This window comes from Apteryx mantelli, chromosome 6, assembly GCF_036417845.1.
Source record: "Apteryx mantelli isolate bAptMan1 chromosome 6, bAptMan1.hap1, whole genome shotgun sequence".
Classification (NCBI taxonomy): Eukaryota; Metazoa; Chordata; class Aves; order Apterygiformes; family Apterygidae; genus Apteryx; species Apteryx mantelli.
In genome coordinates, this window is record NC_089983.1 from 34,481,923 (window position 1) to 34,505,930 (window position 24,008).

At 38.6% G+C, this 24,008-nt stretch overlaps 1 protein-coding gene across 1 annotated transcript; it reads left to right on the forward strand.

The window, feature by feature from the left end:
- Positions 1-5: 5 nt before the first annotated feature.
- Positions 6-23,639, forward strand: ERCC3 (ERCC excision repair 3, TFIIH core complex helicase subunit). Its single transcript, XM_067299244.1, has 15 exons — positions 6-72; positions 179-384; positions 1,813-2,049; positions 2,674-2,723; positions 4,107-4,242; positions 4,450-4,614; positions 5,652-5,856; positions 6,686-7,000; positions 8,038-8,222; positions 11,684-11,886; positions 15,109-15,205; positions 15,395-15,512; positions 17,060-17,178; positions 21,943-22,095; positions 22,772-23,639. The coding sequence occupies exons 1-15, from the start codon at positions 54-56 to the stop codon at positions 22,904-22,906; spliced, it is 2,343 nt and encodes a 780-aa protein (XP_067155345.1). The 5' UTR covers positions 6-53; the 3' UTR covers positions 22,907-23,639.
- Positions 23,640-24,008: the final 369 nt, after the last annotated feature.

Sequence of the window (24,008 nt, forward strand, 5' to 3'; positions counted from 1 at the left end):
CGCGCGCGGCGTTGCCCCCTCCGCCGCTCCCGCCACGGCGGCGCGAGGCGGCCATGGGCAGGAAGGAGCGGGGTGAGCGCGGCGGGCGGCGGCGGCGGCGGGGGGGCCCGGCCGGGGGGGGCGGTGGCCCCGCTGCCCCCGCTCTCCCCCCTCCTCATCCCTCCCGCTCGGTTCCCAGATAAGAAGAAGTCCAAGAAGCGCCATTACGAGGAGGACGACGAGGAGGACGATGACGCGCCCGGCAAAGAGTCGCAGGAAGCGGTGCCCTCGGCGGCCGGGAAGCAGGTGGAGGAGAGCGGCGCGCGGGTGGACGAGTACGGCGCCAAGGATTACCGGCTGCAGATGCCGCTGAAGGCCGACCACGCCTCGCGGCCCCTCTGGGTGGTGCGTACGGGCCGCGGCCCTGCGGAGCGGCCTGCGGGGGGCCGGGGGGCCGGTAGGGGCACAAGCGCCTGCTTGCTGCGGCCTGCGCTCGCCTGGGACAGGACGCGCCGAGGCCTCGGTGAGGGGCCGCAGTGCCGTGAGCCTTCCCCCCGGCTAGGCAGGGCTTGGCAGAATGCCGGGGGCCGCCGCGTCCTCTCGCCAAGGAAGCTGGGAGCGCACCGCCGAGCTGGCAGAGCCCGCTCTGCTGTCTGGGATCGAGTAGTGACCTCGGGAAAGCAGGGGCGGTGGGGGAGAAGGCTCTTCTGCTAGCATTTTCCTTGTAAATCCGTCAGAATAAGATTTGCTCCAATTCTAGCAGAGCGGGTGAACGAGATGCACGCAGCGCGTGTGTTGGGATAGTCAGCTTGTGAGGCCTTCCACAAGAGCTGAACCGGCCCAAAGCTGGAAGTAGCTTAGAAAGTCCAGCTGAAAGCTCGCGTACTGGCAATCTCAGATGAAGCACGAGTACATTAGCTAGATGTTTCTGGGAGGAAGATGAAACGGATTCCAGAAGAAACTGAGTTAAAAAGGCAAGTAGGACGCATTATTGCAGTGACATGGTAACTGGGTTTGTATGTTGGAATGAAACAGTGTTAATCAGTGTGGCCTAATATCCTGTATCTGGTCCCATCTGTTTTCTCTACCTTAAAAGGGAAGTCAAGAAACCTGTCCAAGATTTGGCCTGTAGTGAAAGCATATTTAGAAGAGGCAGCTGCCTGCCAAGTTCTGCGGGGTGTCTGTTATTGAGTGCTGTGAAACACAATTGGCACCTTTCCTTCTCTGTTTTTTCCAGTAAAATGGGGAACAGGGAGGAAGGGAGGTTTGGAAACTTGCTCCTGCCTGGAGCAGGAAAACATTCCTTTTTTATTATTGTTAAAACAAAAAAGGAGAAAAAGCCTAAAATGTCAATCTAGAAAAGCTTAATCAATTGGGATGTGGTTTTTTTATTAGTGTCTTAGAAAGGCCACTGACAAATCAATGTCTGGTCCCTTGCAGAAGGTGAAAGTTTTGTATTCCTGTATCTCCTTCTATGTTTTGTGTTAGTTTTTGTAGTTCTGTATAAAGTTTTCTGGGGTTTTTTTGTTTTGTTTTTTTAAGTATCTCAACACCCTGTCGGGCAAAAACTGCTGCAGTGAAATTTATTAGATGTATATTAAATCATTATTAGTTTCTTGGTTTCTTTAATTTGGGTCTTTTTATAAAATTGTATTTCTTTTTTTTGTTGTTGTAATTTCATTGTTAGGGTCATCCCTTTTCTGATACATGGTGATGTATTACCACCTAAATAGTGGAGTCATTCTATGTTATAGCAGCTGTTTTACAGGAAAGTCCTTGTTTTTCTCAACTAACACTGGTGTGCTTTCAGCATGTTTTTTCTTCCATGTACAGGCTCCTGATGGCCATATCTTTCTGGAAGCCTTTTCTCCAGTTTACAAATACGCACAGGATTTTTTGGTTGCTATTGCTGAGCCAGTGTGCAGACCAACACACATTCATGAATACAAGCTGACTGCTTACTCGCTTTATGCTGCTGTTAGTGTTGGCTTACAAACAAGTGACATCACAGAATATTTACAAAAACTGAGCAAGACTGGTGTCCCGGATGGAATAATTCAGTTTATCAAGGTAAGCCCATTACTGGAATTTTGTCTGCTGCTACTTCTTCATTGGTTTTTACTCACTCATTGCTTTCACAGTCTTACTCTATCCTGTCGCTCTGTTTCAAGAGAAGGGAGACTTTATTTTATTTTTTGTCTTTATCTATAGTATACGCTTGCACAAATAATATTCTCATAACGTAGCCCGTGTGTGGTTTATAGCTTGAAATGAAAGTCCTAAAACAAAGTCTTAGTGTGCATGCTTTACGCCAGGGGAAATGCATGTGGAGTAAGTTTCCTCATATTTAAACAGTCCTTAGATTACGAATGTGGGGAGTTACCTGGAGTAGCTGGTGCACTATAAAACACAGCCTACGTTATCTTGCAAGTGTGTTTTTGCAGTCTTGGCAGTAGATTGGAATTTGATATAAAAACTGAACGTCTGTGACTGATCTCTGATGTGAGATGACATATGCATGTTCTGAAAATATTTGTTGAAGTAGGTTTGTTCCATAAGCATAATAACACTACAAGTAAACGTTTGACTATGTCACCCTTTCCCACAAAGAACAGAAACGTGTTGCAGCATCTGGTCCCAAACCTAGAAACGCTCCTTTGCATAGTCCTAATGATTGTTCTTATTTGTTTGTAGTTGTGTACTGTCAGCTATGGGAAGGTAAAGCTGGTACTGAAACATAACAGGTAAGCAGCTTCTTCCTTAATTAGCGTGGAAGAGGAAGTCTTCCAAACAAATGCACCGCTGTACGTAAATGACTCTGACTGTGGTCTCAGTAGCTGTTGAGTTGAAAACTGTTTTAGAGCTCCCAGTTGAGTGCAACATGTATTACTGCAAGATCATATTCTCAGTTTGCAAGCGTTTAATATATTAGTCAAAGCATTCAGTTTGACTGTCCTGAGCTGCTAGCAGTTATCATTACATTATTGTAAGTAGGATATTAATTTGATGATCTAGCTTGTTTCTTTATTGCTTGGACTTGCAATACCTCCCTAAGGTTTTCAGATAATTGTTTCATTCATTCCTTTCAAATTTACAAGAACCTCGGTTAGAAAGCTTTTCTGTAGCTGTCCTTCAGTCTCATGTGTTTTTATTTGTAATCCATTATTCAGGAAGGACAAGCCAATGCACTGACAAGAGCTGAGTGTTTGTGTGAAATCTGCTTGTTAGTGGATTGAATCTGATCTGTTTTATGTATGATAATGTTGGAAGGAATCTTGAGAGATCCACTGGTTTAGAGCTGACCAGTTTTATTTAAACCTATGATTTTTGGGGGAGAGGGAGGAGAGGGAAGGAGAGAGCAGAAAACTAAAACCTCCGTACACTTTCCTGTGTTTTTTCTACTTCCCTTTCTTTTCTTCATAAAGTTCTTTTCTGTCTGACAGCCATGATTGAACCCTAGGACTATAATCTAATGCTCTGCTGGTGCTGCTTCTTTTTTGAACCTAAAAGTAATGCTAGGATTGTTAGCAGGCTTTTATTGTCTTATTAGGTATCTCTAAGAAAAAATTTCCCCATGCTAGTTCAGACTTAAGTCTTCCTTGGCTCACATTTTAATTGTGCTCTCAAATGAGCATCATTATTGGTGAATCTTAAGGGAAAGAAAAATTTCAGGATACTCAAAGATAAATTTTTAGAGGGTTTGTGTTTTGACTTTTTTTTTTCCCTCTTTTGGTCTTGTGGCCAGGACACCACATCCAGAATTTTCACAGACTCAGTTCAGTCTCAAAAAAAATTTTCTCCTGTCGCAAATAAGACTGTAATGTGAGAGCACTATTCAGCTCTGTCTAGGCAGTTCTTTTGGAGTTTTCCTATTCACATTATATTAACAGCAGATAATCTGAACAAGATTGATAACAGTAAAATACATGTTGCTTTTGGTATGAAGCATCTTTTAAAACTTCTGATTACCGTAATTTCTTTGTTTTTAAATTACCACCCCCAAGATGGGAGGTACTTGAGAGTGCTTCTGGGAGAGCTATAAATTGAAACATCCACGCTATTCTTCCTGTGAGTTGCTCAGTTGATTAGTTCATAAGTATATCTTTTCCTTTGTTCTGTCTATTTAGGTATTTTGTGGAAAGTACCCATCCTGATGTCATTCAGCAGCTTCTGCAAGACCATGTTATTAGAGACTGTCGCCTGAGAAATGCTGAGGGTGAAGAAACAGAGCTCATTACAGAGACATTTACGAGTAAATCAGCGGTATGCTTCGCCATGTTTTAAAATGATTGAATTAACATTAGATAAGCTGTTAAGTAGTTTGGAATGGTTATTGTATGTTTGTCATGTCAGCAGTTGCATTCTGTTCTGTCAGCAATGCTCTGTGCCTCATTAATGAGCCCCATTTTAGTTGGGGAGGGGGAATCTCTAATGAAGACTTCAGTAAAGATTCCTGTACATCTATTTCAGATTTCCAAATCTAGTGAAGGAGGCTTGGGTCCATCAACATCACAAGGAACAGATGCTCAGAATAAGCCAGATGTCCCAGCTGATTTATTTGAGTTTTATGAACAGATGGACAAAGATGAGGAGGAGGAGGAAGAAACACAGACAGTATCTTTTGAAGTCAAGCAGGTATGATTATGTTAGTCTCCTAGCATTTGTACCTGTGGGGGGATATGCTCACGACTCGCAAATAAGTATGAGGACTAAATATAAAGTACCGTGGCTATTTGTTTGATGGAGGAGCTCACTGGGGTTATTAAAATGTCTTTCCTTTTTTGCTTTCCAAAATATTATCTTAGGATTTTCCTTTTCAGTACAGAGGGAGGTAAACTGGATATTGTTCCTTCCCTGCATGCAAGGTGCAGAGCTTAAAGGCTAGAGAAAGGCTCCATAGGCTAAGGAAGGTCCCCCTTCATATGGGACTGAACATTACTGTGTGCAAGATGAGTAAGAATTCAGTGGAGGGCAAATCTCCTGTTGGTTCCAGAGCTGTTTTTTTCTGCTTCTGTTTTGCAATTCGTACTTGCAGAAGGAACTTCTGGTGGTTCTGCTTTCATCCCTTGAGAAGGTTAGAGCACAGTCCTGGCTTGATCAGACCTTCGGAGAGCTTTCGTAAAATTTTTCCTCTTGTTTCTTGGACTCAGTGATTCTAATGTAGTTTTACTGGGGAAAACAAAAGTAAACAAGAAAGAACCTAGTAGCTATTTTGGTTATTAAAAAAAAAAAATCTTGGTGATTGAAGACAACTTGTAATTGTGGTAAAATAACTGCATTAGCAGGGTATGAAGATTTCCCAGATAACAGATGTGCAACTTTGTTAGATCTTTCTATGTAACATACAGAATCTTTTGTCTCTGTTACTAAGCTCTTTCTTGCAGGACTTCAGGGTGTAGTTTTGCTGCCAGATAAAGAACACATCCAAGGCTAATGTGTTATGTTCTTCCATCTGTCTAAAAAGCCCTTTTTAATATGGACTGTTATTTCAGATATTTGGGGGTAGGAGTGGTCATGACTAAAGTTCTTGGAATAAACTTTAACTCTTGCAGACCTAAGGAGTGTAAAAAAAATTAATATAGTTTTGCATGGTACTCTGTAATAAGTGGTTATTTAAAAGAAATAGTTCAGCTGTGGAGAGTTTGCCATCTGAAGGTTTGTCTCCTCTTTAGGAGATGATTGAAGAACTTCAGAAGCGTTGTATCCATTTGGAATACCCCTTGCTGGCAGAATATGATTTCAGAAATGATTCAGTGAATCCTGATATTAATATAGATCTGAAACCCACAGCTGTTCTCAGACCCTACCAAGAGAAAAGCCTAAGGAAGATGTTTGGAAATGGGCGAGCTAGATCTGGTGTTATTGTCTTGCCATGCGGTAAGTTGCTGACTTAATTTTGGGGGCTTTTGTTTTGTTCTTGGCTAAATGATTCAAGACATTCAATGCAAGACATGGTGCATCTTTGCCTGTAATAAAGTAACTTCTGAATATTACATCTACTTAGATTTCAAACAGTAGTAGGGAGTGTTCCAGGTACAAGCATGTAGAGTCCTGTCTATTTTTAATGAGTGGGCTGGGACACTCTGGTGAGGGAGAACCTGATTTGTAGAGCTATCAAGGATTTACTTAACAGGATTGTGTGGACTGAGACAACCCGTGGGAATGGTGGAAGAAGGAGAGAAAAGGAGACTGCATGGCAGTGCCCATGGTGTGGGTGGGAGGGCACACAGGAGATATGGGGAGTGCCTGAAAGAGTGTGTAAGGGATGTAAGAAGAAAGAAGTGTGAAGGAGGAATGGAAAAATGTAAGGAATTGCTACGTGGTGGAATGCACATAGCTGACAGGAGCAATGGAGTATGTGACCGCTGCTAAGAGCTTTCCGTAACTACCTAGAACTTACCTGGTTTTGAAATGAAGACAGCATTAAAATGATTGCTTCTAGCTGCCAAAAGCAATGTTTACAATGATTTTGCTGAGAACTTGCACAGTAATGTGGCTAGTAGACAATCAAGCTGGTTTTATATAATAGCTTGTCTGTTTCTTTAAGACTGTTATAAAAAAGAAACAAGGAAGAATTTGCCTTTCTTTGTTATGATTTCATATCCTCTCTCAGTCTTTTTGTTTTCTTTTACTCCCTCTTTTTTTTTTTTTTTTCCTCCTGATATTTATGGGATGACTAATGAATATCAGTCCTCTTCCTCTGCAGGTGCTGGCAAGTCTCTAGTTGGAGTGACAGCTGCGTGTACTGTCCGCAAGCGGTGTCTGGTACTTGGTAATTCCGCAGTGTCTGTGGAGCAGTGGAAGGCCCAGTTCAAGATGTGGTCCACCATCGATGACAGCCAAATATGTCGGTTCACTTCTGATGCCAAAGACAAACCCATTGGCTGTTCTATCGCTATTAGCACGTACTCCATGTTGGGACACACGACTAAAAGATCCTGGGAAGCAGAGAGAGTAATGGAATGGCTTAAAAGTCAAGAGTGGGGCCTTATGATTCTTGATGAAGTCCATACTATCCCTGGTAAGGAAGCAGTGTGCAACCCCCTCATGATATATACAATTGTTAATGTAACTCTGCTTTTTTAAAGTTTGTTTTCATGCTGTCTTTTTCATGTTTAATGTAGTATTAATCCAAAACTTCGAGTTTTGAGACTTAGATAAATGGCCATGTTCTAAAAATGCTTTTTTTCTGACGCTACAGTTTAGCTGTCCATTGTTTCCCTGAAACCTTCAAATTAGATAATTCTGTCTCAATAACGGCAGTGTAAAATATAAGCACCTTCCCCCTTTTTTTAGGTTAATAAACTGCTCTAAGATACCTTAATTATATTTAATTTCACTGTAGACAAGTCTGCTGCGTGGATGGTACTGCTCTCACCTGGAACAGGAGAGTTGGTCTGCCTTCTTTGCTCTTGAGACGTGGTCACATTGTAGGCTAGGTTTTCATATCTATTTCTACTCCGTAAAGTACTGTGATTAGCTATAGTCATTACCGTCCAGAAATAGCTGTTGTATTTGAAATTACTATGTAATTGAGATCCATACTATTGGAAAGGAATAATGTGGTATCAAAGTTTCAATGGAATAATCCTGGTTAAAAAGTACCATTCAGGATTCTGTTAGCTTTTGTACCTTATTGGTATGGTTTGACTTGAATATAATTTGGTCTCTACAGAAATGATAGGTTTCAGAAGTAGACTTTGCTGATAAACTACTTTGTTAAAATGGTAGTCATTCCTAAGAAGTACTGTGACCTAAGTCATAACAGCTGAGAACATTGGTTTGTTGTTGGGAAATGGGGAAATAACGCAGATGTCTGAAGGTTTACTGGGATTTGCAGAGTGCATTGAAGGTGTAAACTGAACCCGTGATTGGTGTGAAGTTTTGCTGTAACGCAGATCAGTTGGAATTGCGTGTGAAAGGGGGCAATACTTCCTAACGCTGTGCTTGCTTTGTGTTTAGGAGTTCATGAAACTTTTTTATTTTTTTTTAATTCCAGTATTTGCCTTCTAAATCCATTCATGACAGTAAACAGAAAATCTGTCTTGTCTTTCTTAGCAAAAATGTTCAGACGTGTGCTCACTATAGTACAAGCTCACTGTAAGCTGGGACTGACTGCTACCCTGGTCAGAGAAGATGATAAAATTGTTGACTTGAACTTCCTGATTGGACCAAAGCTCTATGAAGCCAACTGGATGGAGCTGCAAAACAGTGGCTACATTGCTAAAGTGCAGTGTGCTGAGGTGATGCTTTGTTTTTTATTACTATTAGTGTATATTTAGTTTGCTTATAATTTTTTTTTCTTTACAGGAAGAGCTATAAAACTGTGGGGGAAAAAAAGTACCCATATGACTTTATATTTACTGGAGCATAACATCAGGTGGTGTGCTCAAAGCTGATTTCTAAAGACTTCAGCTGGTAGACAGTCTTTAGTTTATTAAGGAAATTTTTTCCAATTATTGAAATAAAAATAGTCCAAAGCTAAAAAAAAATAAATAAAATAATAAGAAAACAAATACTTTGTTTCAAGCCCAAATGCATGAAAATGAAAATTGAAAACATGAAACTGGATCTCACTGTATTTGTCCAATGTGATGGCGTGTGACCTCTGTTCTCCCAAGAAAATGGGTAAGATTAAAATCTGATACCAGATAAGTGGAAATCTTGTCACAGAGGCACATTAGAACATTAAAGCAACCTTTCTGGGTCAGACTAAAGGTCTGTCTAACTTAACCTATTATCTCTGAGAATCATCAAGTAAGATGCTTAGGGAAGAGTATAAATACAGGGCAAGCATATCTGATACTTCTCCTGATTACTCTCCAAGCCTGCAGTCATCTGTGACTAGAGGACTTCCTGAGCTACATGCGATTTCTGTGTATTTAGTAATCCTCAGTGGGTTTATTTTTTCATGAACTTGTCCAGTCTGCTATTGAATGGAAGTGAAGTTTTAACAGCTACAGCTTCCTATGGCAGAGTTTCAGAAGATAAGGGTCTTATGCTTTTTACTTTTATTTTTTTTTAAACCTGTCTTTTGCTACTGTTTTTCATTTAATGCTCCCCAGCTCTGGTATTGGAAGAGAAGGTGCAGAATTAATTCCTGTTTATCCTCTTCTGGTCACCCCTGACAATTATCAAACACTTAATGGCTTATAACTGAAATATAGGCAAATCACCCCTTTCATTGGATGAATAAAATTCATTGTAAAGGGACGTATGGCTTTTGTTGTTCTATGGATACTGTGATCTGTTTGTTACTGCTGAATGGGTTGTCCCAGATTTTAAAAAGCCTTACTTTTACTTTGATTTCCTCTTGAATAACAAAACATGATTTGGTAGGAAACAGTCATCACAGTTGTTTCTTTTCATACCCATACTGTAGAGTCAGGGGAGTCTTCCTTATGAAATAAAATAGCTTTTCTTTAAAATCCACAAGTGGATTGAATTTCCAGTCTCCTGCCTATTAAAGTGTAGAGATTATTATGAGAATTGTCCTACTAGCTGTGATGCAAGTACTGCAGCTACAGTACATATTAGAGACAATTTATAAAAACAATTTTATTCTATACATATTTCTTAGAAATAATACCCAAGGTTAATACTATAACCAGTCAATCATAGTAATGGCAAAGTAAACCAAACTGACTTTTATTAATGTGTTTCTGCTGCTTTCTCTTGCATGAGTCAGTTGTTCTCCTTTGGAATTTTGTGCAAAACAGGGGTTGTAAAAAATACTTTTTTTAAGTAATAGAATGTAAATATAGAGCATCTGGAAAGTAACCAGGTTGAAGGGAGAGTAATCAGTCTGCGATTATGAATTTCACTGTGCTTAGGCACTTCAGATGATTCCATCTCAGAAGCATAATTCTTCTCAACCTCTAAAACCGCCTTGTAGACATTCAAAAGCTAAGCATGGAGTACCTTTCTTTTGAGTGATTTGCAGATTTTGTAAATTTATATTCTTTAGGACAATTTTTTTTTGTTGAAATAATATTCTGAGCTACTACTGAAAGCAAAGAAACCCAAAAAACCCCAATGTTGATGGCTGAGAAATGATAAGTCTAATATATGCACAGCTGCACTGCATATTTGTTTGGATTTTCTTGGCATGTTGTTGCGAAGTAGTGTCTTTTCTCAACTTGCCTTATTTATCATAGCCAAGTAAGACCTCAAGTTTACTCTTTAAGTGAAGTTCTTTCTGAGTAGCAAAAGAGGGCAGTGCTGCTGTGTGGTAAGTCAGGTGATGTTCATTGCAGGTACTACTCTTTCATTGCTCCAAAAGAGAACAAGCAGAAGAGTTATGTAAATAGCTGGTTAAAATAAATGCTAATTGATTTTTGCATGTCTAATGATTCTGGTGTTTTTCATTAGCTCTATTTTCAGAAGTTTGTAATTTACCCATAATCCCATTTGTAGATGCCATACTAAGTTCTTGACTTGGAGAGTGTCTTGCAGAATATAAAAATGAAAAAGATTGTTGGGGAGGGAAATATAATTGTATACATTTCCAAATCTGGAACAGAATGTAAAAACAAGGCAAAATGTATTCAATACCCAATATAGTCTGAGGCACTGAGCAACAGACAAATTATTTTTCTACCGTGACATGTTCAGTACTCATATCTCATTCTCACCTTGAAATATTCTCTCCTGATTTAAAAACTTTAAATCTTTCATATAGATAGCATACAATAACAGTGGACCCTATTCAATGCATAAATCTATTGTTACTGTAGTCAAGTGCTAAAAAAAAGCCTAAAAAAAAGTTCCTAACAGTACAGAACAAATCAGGTTGTTAAATAAACTCATGTAAATTGGTAAATCGTTAATTTCTGAACAGATCTTTTGTTAACTTCCTTAGCTGAACAATGGTTACGAAATAGGCATTTTGGTGCAGTATTCCATTAACTTGTAGTGTGTGATGGATATAATGGAAAACCTATGATCCGCAGAATAAATGTGTTCTAAATTGTGCGTTATAGATAGTGTCATTGCATTTGTGTAAACTTTTCTTCTACTTGCATGCTACAGTAGAAAAGTAAGATACCTCAGAAACAGACTTGTGCAGTACTGTGAAATTTATTTATATAATAAAATCATTATGTGTAGGGAAAGCCATTGAAAACTTCTAGTCAATTCTAATGTTTTAAAAGTTGTCGAGTCAATAAGGATTAAAATAAAGTTCACCCTGCTGCAGATGAAAAAAAGGATTGGTAAATAGGTTCAATAATGAAAACTAAATGTATCTCTGATTCGAATTTTCAGAATATGGCTGAAAATTAATTTTTATGGAAAAGGCCTTGTCTAGTGGGAGAGGGAGAATATATGGAAGAAAGCTTATGCCCTTAATTCTTGCTCTGTAAGAAATAATAGTATTCAGTGAAATTATTAGGCATGAAACATCAAGGAAAAATTTTCCAATCCTATTCCAGTCCCAGTGCTTATTCCTGTTGAGGATCTCTCTGCTACAGAATTTTGGAAGGGCAAAATATTAATGAGGTCAAAAAGAGTTTGACAGTGCTGGAGACTAGATTAATTAGTAGCCTTCACCTTAGTATAGCAAATACTGTCTTAAAATTTGTTGCCTGTGCTGTAGAGAAAGTTATAATGCATTATCATCCCCAGTGTCTTAATTTCTCACTGGAATAAAATTAATTAAATAACTGTGGGTCACTCTGTATGTGTGTGGGTTTTTTAATTCTAGGTTTGGTGCCCAATGTCACCTGAATTTTATAGAGAGTACGTAGCTATCAAAACAAAGAAGCGGATACTGCTGTATACCATGAACCCAAATAAATTCAGAGCCTGCCAGTTTCTGATTAAGTTTCATGAGCGACGGAATGACAAAATCATCGTATTTGCTGACAACGTGTTTGCACTGAAGGAGTATGCAATCAGGCTTGGGAAGTAAGTGTTAACAGCCAAAGATGGCACTATCCTTTTCCTCCTTCCTAGAAAATTACCGCGTAATTTCTCAGATTTCAGTATCCCTTAGAGATTTTTTACAATACACTGATTTAACTCCAATACTTCCTATATAAAAAAGAACTTGAGAGGATGTTTTTGGATCAATTTTACTGGCATTGCAACATTATTCTGTGTAAAACTGTTTCAGAAGAATCTTTGTTTAGTAGATGCCTCAGAGGGGTTTTAATCCAAGATTTCTGTGGAGGACTGTTAGTATTCCTCAGTCCATTTTGTTGTTATTAAAGGCCAGTGGTAAAACAAGTGGCAAACCTTTTAAAAAGGTTACCAGGACTATTCTTATAAGAGACTGTAGGCTCTCCTGTCTCTGTGAGGGGAAGATTTCTGAAATAAGAATCCTCTGGATCTTTCAAGATCTTTCCTGGGGAAAATGAGCAGAGAAGCTGGCCTTAGCCTTTCTGTGACAAGCCCAAATAATGTCTCCTGTGGGAAGCTGTGAGGCATTTTGACTGTATGATTTCATGTCCAGAAATTTCAGCAGAACTTCTGAGCAAAATCAGAAACAAATCTCCTTACACTTTCCAAAATTTGCAATGAGTTTTGAATGTAGTTTAGTAGCCATCTTGTGCTGGCTTGCTGTGACATCTAATAAGAAGCAGAATTAATAGTGCTGGATGAATTCCAGCACCTGTGGTCTCTTTCTTCATTTTTTAAATCTGTCTGGACAGAGATTAGCTGTAATGATGCTTCTGGAATGTAGTTAGTTTTGTTCAGTGCTCCACTGAAAAGGCCTTTGAATAAAGATAAATGCTGGGAGGGGATGCTTGCTTCCTAAGTAGCAGAACAGTTGTTAACTGGGGGAAGATACTGCAGAAATGCGTGGTAGGAAAACCAGTTGAAGAAGTATTTACTGTTTGCTTTTCATGTTCTTGAGTGAATTCTCCTTTCCTCACATCGTTTGTGGAGCAGGTTATACAACTGTCAGCGTTGGAAAGAAAGGAGGGTTACAGTGCTAGGTAAATGTAAGGGATTATTTCTTTTAAACAGAGAATTTTCTAATCATAGTTTGCTACGAGCATGTTCAAAGTTGGCTTTAGGCATAAACAAAGTGAACAGTTGGTTTGGGTGGGACAGGAATGATAAGTTTAAGCAGGAGAGAGCAGTCCTGTGGGTCTTGTGGTAGTACCCAAGCCTGTCTGCGTGGCCTGCACTAGCTCAGCGGAGGAGGGAGAAGTGTGTAGGGTAGGTGGGCTCCCCTCCCGAGGCGCAGGTGGCCATTGCCTGGCTGCCTTTGCACCTGCTTGTTCCTTAATCCCCCCCTTTGCCTTGGTACTGGAAGGGAAAGACCATGCACATGACAGGAATTACTTTAACTTCAGGGCCACGGAATTCAAGTTTGCTTAGCCAGCCCTTGCTCTTTGCCATGAGTCTGTCATCCAGGGTAATATAGCTCATGTGATGGCTGTTCTTTGCCTATTAGTGGTGTTATTAATGTATTTAAATCACTGTTTTGAAGGACTATGTCTTTGGCAGTTAATTTTGTCTGTTGTTGGGAGAGGGATCTTTGCAGATCCCTCCAACATCTTTTCACAGGGGTAATTTGAAAAAAAAAATGAAGCTAACATTGGATGTTCTAGGTTCTGGATCAGGAAAGTACTTGGATATGCGTTAATGAATCATTGTCAAGTAGGGCAATGGGGGTTAAAAGGGAGGATTGACAGCCAGGAGTTTTGGGTTATTCTGTGTTTAATTAAGAACGCATGTATTTGACAACCCTTCTTTGAGGCTTTAAGAAACAGCAGGCTCATAGATGCTTTAGTTTCAGTGGGATATCTTGCACTTCAGTCTTGATGGGGATTAAAGTCATCACAATTTAGATATGAAATGACAGGGCTTAAAAACCCTCATTGCTGAACGCCACTAATTGAACAGTAATGGTATTGTTTGGGAGTTGACTCATTTGCCACTTTTGCTTTTTTAGCTGTGGTTTGAAACAATCTGCTGGTTAAACGCACTAAATAAAAAAAATTAGATTAGTGGTGACTATGATTTCTTGGTAGTATAAAAACTACAATAAAGTTTTTTGTTAAAAAAAAAAAAAAAAAAAGCAGGAGCCAACACAGGAATCAAGCTGATGAATCCAAAAAATCTTAGTACTATGCACTGCATGTTTATGTTCAGTTACCACCCATGGTATGTGCAATGTTAAAATTTAAATGAAGCTTTTGAGGCTGTTCCTTGTGTTAGAAATAATAAACGGAAGTGTGAATAATTCTAATATAAATTGTAAAATTTTTTTCCTGTTATTTGGAGATGATTGTTAACAAGCATTTGGAAAAGAAATGTAACAGATTGAAAAGCAGTGGCTATGCACTCCTGCGTGCTTCTCTCATGTTTCAATGCAGGCTTTGCAGTTTGTAGCCTTCTTGAACTCTGCTAAAGCAGGGAGAAGATAGCTAGGCTCTAGAGTGTGTCTTGGAAAATGCATAGTAATCTAAGATACTCCTGAAGTCTGTGGGTGACTGAAAGTTTGTATGAATGAGCCTTCCTGATTGATATATTAAGTGGTCAGGATTATTCATTGTCAAAGGTTGTAAACTCTAGATGAAATGCTACCTTGGGCTGCTCATGGCCACAGAACATTTGGGACCTCATTCTCATTTCAGTAGGTCCAGAAGTTATAAGGAGGGGCAAGAGGTTAATTTCAAAAGCAGGAATAATTTTCCCAAAAGAATATTCAACAGCCAGCTTGTGACTCTCAATATCATTAATAGAGAAGCTTGGGTTTTTAAGTGCTTAAATAGGAAGCAAAGATTGCAGCTGTCAGTGCGCTAGGTCTGTAGATTTGAGGAAAAAAAAATTTATTTTAACAGCTGCCTTCAGTCTTTCATGTAGGATTATAGCAAATGTCTTCAGTCTGTTGATGTACAGCTTCATGGGTGCGCATTAATTGCAAAACGTTTATAACTGTCAGAATTTATTTCTGGCAGACTGGGTTGCTGCAAACGGCTCTGCAAGCAACTGGGTAGCTGCCATAAAGAGCTAAACAAGCTAAAGATAAACTGTAAGCTCTGTCAAAATCTATTCTGTTTTCATATCAGTTTAAGTGCACACTACATTCCCTTCCATGGCATCCTAGTACCTAACAAGAAATGATTGAGAAATCTTGAATTGATGTAATTTGAATATGTCCTGTTCTTTTAGACCTTACATATATGGTCCTACTGCACAAGGAGAGAGAATGCAAATTCTACAGAACTTCAAGCACAATCCAAAAATCAACACTATTTTTATTTCCAAGGTAAGTGAGGGCGTTCAGTGTCTCATTGTACCCACCTTCAGAGTGAACTTTATTGAAGAGCAGATTATATGTGCAAGTTGTGCATTTGGCATTTTTCTATTGCCGCTTTCAAAGGCATACATTTTATTAAATCTTTGTTTATGATACGCAGAAATAGTATATCGCTCAGAGGCTGCTCCTCTGTTGTAGGTAGGCGACACATCCTTTGATCTGCCGGAAGCCAATGTTCTGATTCAGATTTCGTCCCATGGTGGGTCTCGAAGACAGGAGGCTCAAAGGCTGGGACGAGTGCTGAGAGCCAAAAAAGGTAAATGAGGTGGTTGTTGGGCTCTGGGTCTTGTATCATCGTACAGCATTCAAATAATTACTCAATTTAAATTGTTGAATACTGAAACATAGATAAAAGAAACCGCATCATCTTAAATAAGCAGGCAAATTTGGTAACAGCATCTTGGCTGTTACCTTCTGAGGCAAAGAATTACCTGCACTGGGGATGGGATTATTTTCTTGCATGGGTACACACCATGGAGACTGAGAGGAGCTGCCGATAGCATGTCATGCTATTCTGGTAGCCCCATGTGCGCCTTTATTTCATCTGCACAGAGGATAGTACTGGTACATTCTGGTTATGGAACCAGTCCACACTTCCAAAAGCAAAGTATGCATGCACATGCATTTTGTGCTTCTCTGGATACTGAGGACACAGCATGTAACTACTCCAAACAGGAACTTGCAGGGAGAGAGAAGCCTTTGTTCATTCTCTGGCCAACTTTGACTTTCGGAGGCAATGACTAAGCTGCTTTGCTTTACTTATTAAAAGGGTTTGGGAATTCCATTTTGTTTTTTAATATTTCTTATAAGAGAAAAATCGTTTTTGTATCTCTGATTTCTCAGAGGAAAATGAAGGAAAATGAACCTTTAGGTCTTTCATTCATCTTTTTCTTTTTCATTCCTTGATAATTTCCTCCACATCAAATCCTTGTTTAAAAAAATTACAGTATTACTCTAGAAAGCATGTGTCTCTAGAAGGCACATTTTTGATACATGCAGATTATTTCCTTTTAAAAATGGGATTTGTTTTCACAAACTAGTTGCATTTTTGCAAAACATACCCAAGGATCCTTTTGTTTAGAAAAAAGATTCTTAAAATCCTTTCTACTTAAGATTTGCATATGCTTTTTCTGTGTGCAGTTTGTGCTTCTTACAGCTGAGGCTTTATTTGTGAATGCATACAAAACCTGCATTAGTGAACTAACAAACTCTTGGAGAGACCTTGGGTTCTAAAGGAGAACCCAGTGTTTTTTGAGTATTAGATATTGGGGACCATAAGTAGAAAATGATAGACAGCCTGGCATGTTCTTAGCTAAATACCTTTGTTTCACCTTTTTTAATGTAAAATCACTGCAAATTCTAGTCTACATTGATAAAACTGCCTTTGTATTTTTCTGTTGAACTTTTTTGACTTCTGTTACAATCCTTGCCCTATCTTTGTGTAACTTTCTTACATAATAGGCTTTTAAAGAGTTTTTTCTTTTACCTTGCTTAGCATAATAAAGAAGCAGGTTCTGCTCAGTGCAGTAGTGTAACTGAGTTAATCTACATTTCCTTTTCGAGTTCTTCCTCTCACCCACATTCAAGTAACTAAGAACAAGAGTAGGAATTTCCATGCTGCATGCTTTGTCAGTCAGTTTATGAAGGTGTGGGTGCAGCTCATCTTTAAAATAAACTATGCAAATTGATTTTGTAGAGACACAAGTTATCTGAACACCTGTTTTCACTGTTTATTTTTTTGGTTTTTTTTCTTGGTTTCAGGGTTCCAGATGGAACTAATCACTCAGTGTCTTTGTCTCCTAGGCATGGTTGCAGAGGAATACAATGCCTTTTTCTATTCTCTTGTATCCCAAGACACTCAGGAAATGGCATATTCAACCAAGCGACAACGATTTCTTGTAGATCAAGGTTATAGCTTCAAGGTAACTTGTCCTTTCTATTTGTTATGTTTATGCCCTATGCATATAATTCTGTATTTTCTTATTTTAGTAGTAGGTCAAATATTTGAGAATTCCAGCTGTGGAATGTATTAATGAGGCTTATGCTTGCAGGCAAGAACTGTTCTGACAGGACTGTTTTATCACCTATATTACTGTGAGAATAGATACAAATAGCAGTAGTACAGCTTCTAGGAAGGTAAGTATTCCAGCTTGAAACCAAGCAGCTGCTGGGGAGCAAAGCAGAAGTTTACTTGCATGGTTGGTTTATGTTCATATTCTTCAACTGTCTGTCCATGCAGGCCTCTTACTATATGTTCTCATACTGATTGTGCATAAAAGCGTTGTTGATAGCTGTTCACGTCTTTAGAGGCCTGCGGTGAGTCAGAAAACTTCCAAAACATCACAGGTCACAAATAGTTTCCAAAGAACTCCAGTCTCATACCCGTATTTCACTTTGGGAGAAAATCTATTTGCTTGTGACTAAAGAGAACATACAACAGGTAGGATTCATCCATCTTAAATTCATGCATCCAGCTCTGGAAATCAAAAAGTTAGGTGTCTGTTCCCAAAGAAATATCTACCTGGGATTGCCTTTGTCACACACTGATCTCGTGCACTGTTTTCACAGTGCTGTCCAAAGCCTGCAGTGCTGCAGAAAATTAGTCAGGATGCAGCCACATTGATACTGATGGCTGTGTTAGCTGAAGCTGTTCGGGCTAATGAAGCTCTTCAGACTATGCTTATTTAGCCTCCACTAAGAGTTTGACCTTGCTCTTGTAATTTTCTCTGCATGATACGAAACGCATCACCCAAATCCAGAATCACGAGATTGAATGTTAATTGGTTAAGAAATGACAGAATTTACTGTAGGAAAAGACTCTTACTGCAGAGTAGAAATCTTCCCACAAATAAAATGTAGTCATCAAAATAGAGATTATCATGACAGCATAAAGAGCTGTGACTTGTAACTTAGAAGTTTCTCCTAAAGTCCCTTTTGCAAAGGATTTAATGTTATCTCATCTGCTGTCTCCAGACATACGTAGTTTCCTCTTACTTGTTTTTTTAGAAAGTTTACACCTTGTAAACCAATTTGAAATTTCATTTTGCAGAAAGTTTCTTAGCATTGTTTCTTCACGTGCTATGACCTTTAAGAATGCTTTTCAAATCATCTGATTTCCAAGACTGTTGTCTTGATTGCCATTTTATTGGCTAGGAGAGTCAACAAACTCCATGGTGTCCTCTTGTGGATACAGTGATGCTGAGATCTCATACCAACCTGTAAATAAACTTTCATTTAACCAAAGTGATTGGTCTTTGCAGTTTTCTTTCCGAAAGAAAATTCACTGTTTAGTGCCTTTTGGGGCCTTGCTAAAACCTCTTTAGAGGACTGTCTGTCTTCTCCAAAACAAGCTGCTGCAACCAGGGGGCATTAGCGCTTTCTTTCAAGGAAACCTTGAAAGTTTATCACCCATTGTATATCATTCGCCTGTTATGTATCTCTGTATATGTCATCTTCCTCCAAACATAAAATCTCATTCCACTAAAGCAGTGCTCCTCTACTTTATAGATTTCAAGACTTACCTGATTTTTTTTTCTCTTAATCCATGGACAATCCTATATCTTCAACTGCTTGGTGGCTAGAGGCAAGGGAATGTCATCATAAACAAATCTTGCTTTTAGGTAAATCATTGTTTTACAAAACCGCAGTTTTACTGCTCTAGTTAGAAGCATTCTTGGTAAGAGATACTGTTAATAATAGGTGGGGTTAATAAAAGGTGGGGTGCTTATACCTGTCTGTAGGGAGTAAGCTTAATCTTATGGTATTGACAGAAGCCTGCTGTTTGCATGGGACTAAGTGTGTGTGTACACGTAGGCCTCATTTTTATGACAATTTTGAAGACCATCATATGATATCTAATAGATTACCAAAGCTTGGTGGGCCACATAAAGTACTTTCTTGCATGCTTTTTCAGTCACATATAACTTTTGTTCTGAGCTGGCAAATGAACTGCAGGGCTGGCAGTCACCATCTTCCTTCATTCGCAGAAGGGATAGAGCAAGAGGATATCAAAAAGGTGCAAGGACAAGTGGCTTCCAACTGAGCCTCGTTATTTAAGGGCTTTTGCTCCTGAGGCATACCTGCAACAGTGGCTGTCCCCAGGGATAAAATCTCTCTGAAGTAAATAACTGCTCTGTAAACAGTGGCACATTAAAGAGAGCTTTAGAGAGGAGGTTCTCACACTGAAACAGTCATGTCGTAGTGTTTATAGTTTTTAAAAGCCTTGTTTTTCTTTGTAGCAAATGTATTTTGACAACACTATAGATCAGTACTAATCTGCAGCTAACTACAACAAACACATCAATGTGGCTATAGCCAAAAAGATTAGAGAAATCCCTTTACTTATATTTGAGTGCTTTGGATTATAGAACTAATTAAGAGGTTAAAATAGAGCTGTTTGATTTTGCAAAGACCTAGTCCGAGGCATTTTGTCATTGTATTGAAACAAAAAGCAGTGCAAGTGACAGCTGAGTGTCTGGAGTAACACCTAAGCTGACCAGTCCTGGAATGTCCTTTACTTGAAGCTTAGGAACAAAATGTGAGAGTATCTATTTTCTTTTGTTTGCCAGTCTTTTAAGCCTTAGTCATAGCTGCCATCAAAGAAAAATAGGGCTGGAAGGAGCTTTTAAGAGACCATCTAGTGTGTTGCTTCATTCTAAGGCAGGATCAGCTATATGTATGTCATTCCTGACAGATGTTTGCCTTTTTATTCTTCCAAATATGGAGACTTGACTTCATCTTTAGGTAATTATTTCAGTGCTTATGTCCTCTCCTTCAGAATATTTGTTTCTAATGCCTAACTTTACTAAAAATTCAATACTCCCATATAAAGGTAACATTCTGCACTGTTCTTCTAGGGCTTGTTTTCTTCCTGTTATCTCTTAACTCCATTCTCTGCCTTTTAGCAAAAAAAAAAAAAAAAAGACTGAAGGACTGGAATAATACTTGTTTGCTACATCATGTATTTTGTCTTTGCTTCTTAAATAGGACCTTTGTCATCACAATTTACTGCTTGGAGTCTAATTATTTAATTTTTTTGGTTAGCTAACCAATGTTTAGTTATATACTGCTTTGTGTATTTATTTAGAGAATGAATGTGGGATATATTAAATCTTAAATAGCAGAAGAATTCACTAAAGGAATCGGGGGTCATTTTGAACTTGACATCTGTTGAACAGCTTAAAAAAATTATGAGGCAGTGGAAGTTCTTTCTGTTCCACGAATCATGTTAGCTTTTCTCTGCTGCCACACCTGACAGGCTAGTGCAATTTAAAATTGCATCCCATGATTCCTTTTTCTTTAGTTTTGAGATGATCATAGCACATGCTGTTCTTAATAAATTAGAAGAGGGGACCAACCGTACTGTTCATTTAGCCTATGTAATAGGACAGGTTGCTTCCCTGAATGGATTCTTAATGCTAGGACACTTCTCAGAAAGACGCCCATTTTTGTTTTTAAAATTGCCTTTGAGAACCACCCACAACATCACTAAGTTGCTCTAGTGTTTCATTGTCTGTCTGTTTTTCAAAAACTGTACTTTGTCTAGTGTACACTTGTGCTTTAAGTTGCATTTATATTTCTTCCTTAGTCTTTGTAATCAGACCCAGCCCCGATTGCTGAAATGACTAATTTCTAATTCTGTTGACTTGAAATAAACTGAAAAAGGAGGATGAGGAGAAGGAATGGTAAATAATCAAGGGAAATGGTTGAATTAGTCTATCTAAAAACCTCTTCTAGTTAGAAACATTGTGGGAAATCAAATTTCAGTTAAGATTCTCATGAATAAGCATATGTGCTCATTTTCTTTTTTTCTGACCAGCTGTAAGAATGGGAAGGGAAGGAGAAGAAAAGGAAGGCTGATATTTTGAAGAAAGGCATGATATTTCGATAAAAGGCAAAGAACTAAAAAATTTAGTGCTTTTCTGCCGGGATGATCCTCAAATTAATGCTTTGGATAGCCAAACACTGATGATGTTTTTGTTTGTTTGTTTGTTTTTTTCTTTTAAGGGTTTTAGTAGAATGTATTAAGTACAGGAAAACTTCTTGTGGAGTGTGTGGAATACCTGTAATTAAGAAAGCAAGTTGCCTGTTGCATTGTAACAGAAACATGAGAGCTTTTCAAGTCTTCAGGAAAGAACTTTCAACTAATGGAATATATAGCACTTTACTGCCAGTAGATGGCGTGTGCCATGCGTCCGTGGTTATCTAATGAATTACCAAGAGCTTGAAAGAGAAGTAAAATAACAGCTTAGTTATCTTTGTGTGCATAGGCACAAGATGAAGAGTCCTTTTGCTCTGTTGCTGATGCTTTGTTGCAGGTTGCTGCATTGTTACTCTTTCAACCACTGATCATACACCTCAGAATTTGTTAGGCTGCTTTGCCCATATTCATCAATGTTCATGCTAAAATTCCCAGTTTCTGGAAAGCTAATGGATCATTTTAATGGAATATAAAATAGTAGATCTTAAACTAGACACAAATTAGAGCCCACTGCACATTCAGCAATGTGTTATGCGCTGTATATCTGTGCTGTGTAGTGCTGAGCTGTTCAAACTGCTAATTAAAAGCTCAAGACAGTTACAAGAAGGTTGTGGGATCAGGAGTCCTTGTCTTGCTTTCGGACAGCTATGTAGAATGCTTAGAAGGGGGGGAAAAAAACCATTTTGTACTGCACTGTGTTTCCTAGGTGATAACAAAGCTTGCAGGCATGGAAGAAGAAGAACTTTCATTTTCATCCAAAGAAGAACAGCAGCAGCTTCTCCAGAAAGTCCTGCAAGCATCTGACCTAGATGCTGAGGAGGAAGTAGTAGCTGGAGAATATGGTTCAAAGTCAGCTCAGGTAATAAAGAATGCTTTGAAAAGGATGACTGTAAATGGTACAGAACTGGATCATTCCCCTCTCAATTCTGTCTAAGTGTCATGCCACCATTGATGCCATAGGATCTGTATGAAATACTGGAAGAGAGACTTTCACAAGCAAGGAAGATATTTAAAAACATTTTAAAGATACACATATGTCAGGGCACATGCTTTTTGGTGGTATTGTGCTCCTTGAATCATCTCATGCCCTGAGGGTAGAAGATGGCAGGCCACTTTTGTTCATATTCAAGAAAAGTAGCATTACTGCAGGTAGTGGTTCGATATTTTCAGCAACAGATTAAAAAAAAAAGCCTTAAATATTTGATAATACATAAGTTAAAAGAATGCTACAATGAAGTAAATCTTCTATAGTTGATTTTTAGCTAAATGGCATTGTGGTGAAATGCATTAGGAATTCCCAGTCCAAGATAACTTTTCATGTTAAAATTTACATAATTATGTATACTTAGGGTGAGTGGGAGGCAGTGAGTTTCTTTGCAGAAAATTTTAAGAAATGTCCAAAACTTCTGGCACTGAGGTCAGTAAGTGAATAGTGCTGCTCTCTAACTAGTGGGGTCAGTAGGTTGAAGTGTTATCTATTTAATCTTAAGTATGTGGGGGTTTTAGTCTTTTTTTTTTTTTTCCCCTTGCTACAGGTGTCCCGTCGTGTGGGCACAATGAGCTCTATGTCAGGAGCAGATGATACGGTTTACATGGAATACCACTCTTCCCGGAGTAAGGCATCAACAAATAAACATGTCCACCCATTATTTAAACGCTTCCGGAAATGATGTACTTCATGTGTGTGTTTTGTTAAAACTGGATCCATGTATCAGTTTCCATAACTAAAAATATGGAGCTGAGATTTCTGACAGGTCCTTTGAAAGACTTTTTTTGTATGCATCTATATAGCCACATATCTACCTAGCAATATATGTACTCTCATGGATGAGTCTGAAAGGAAGTTAGGAACTAAATCTCACCACAGGAAAGATGTTATCCAAGGACTGGATCCTGGTTACACCCATCTGGTTTCCAGGGCAATTAGTAGAATTTATTTTTATCAGCTGAAGACCACTTTTCAGAAGAATTCGGAAAAGGTTTTGTATATGAAGTTTGTACTGATGTTTGAAATTTTATTTATCTGATTACTGTGTCTGCTCAACTAAAATATTGATGTTTAAAATGCTTAAATAAAAATCATTCCTTGAGCTGAACAAATCCTGATAGGAGCACTTTACATAATATTTTTAAACTGGGAGCTAATTTATACTCATGATTTAATCTATCTTAAAATTCTAACAAATTGGTTGAAAGTATTTTGAAGTTTAAGACAAGAGACGGACTCCGTCTCCAAAGTTAAGGAAAGCATTCCTAAATAAAAATAAATTTCTGTGCTCCATTTTCTTCTTTTTTTTATGTTCTTGCTACTGATGAGAAACTGTTGAAATAAAGGCTGTTTTCCCTTGTCATTTATATTCTATTTATTGATCATGAAATAAAACCATCGTAACTGCTGAACAATATTATGTCACTACAAAAGTTATTGTTGAATCAGAAAGTGTTTTGACTTGCTGTAGGGTGAATTGGAAGCTGAGATGTGAAGGAGAAATTCTGAGTTGGGCTTTTTTTTTTTTAATTACATTTTGGTTAAATGACAATACTGACAAAATTTGTGGGGGGGGGAGGTTAACTATGCTAAAAATTTGATAAGACTACATTTGATCTTAATGCGGTAAGCTTCTAGAAAATGTGGAATGAGGTGGGGGTGGTTTGCAGCACGGGCATGGTTTTTTAAAAAGTTCTGCTTAATAATGTAACAGGTAAGCCGCTAATTTTTATTTTCTTTCTTTCCTAAACAAGTCAGCTAGTGTGATAAGTGAATACTTATTT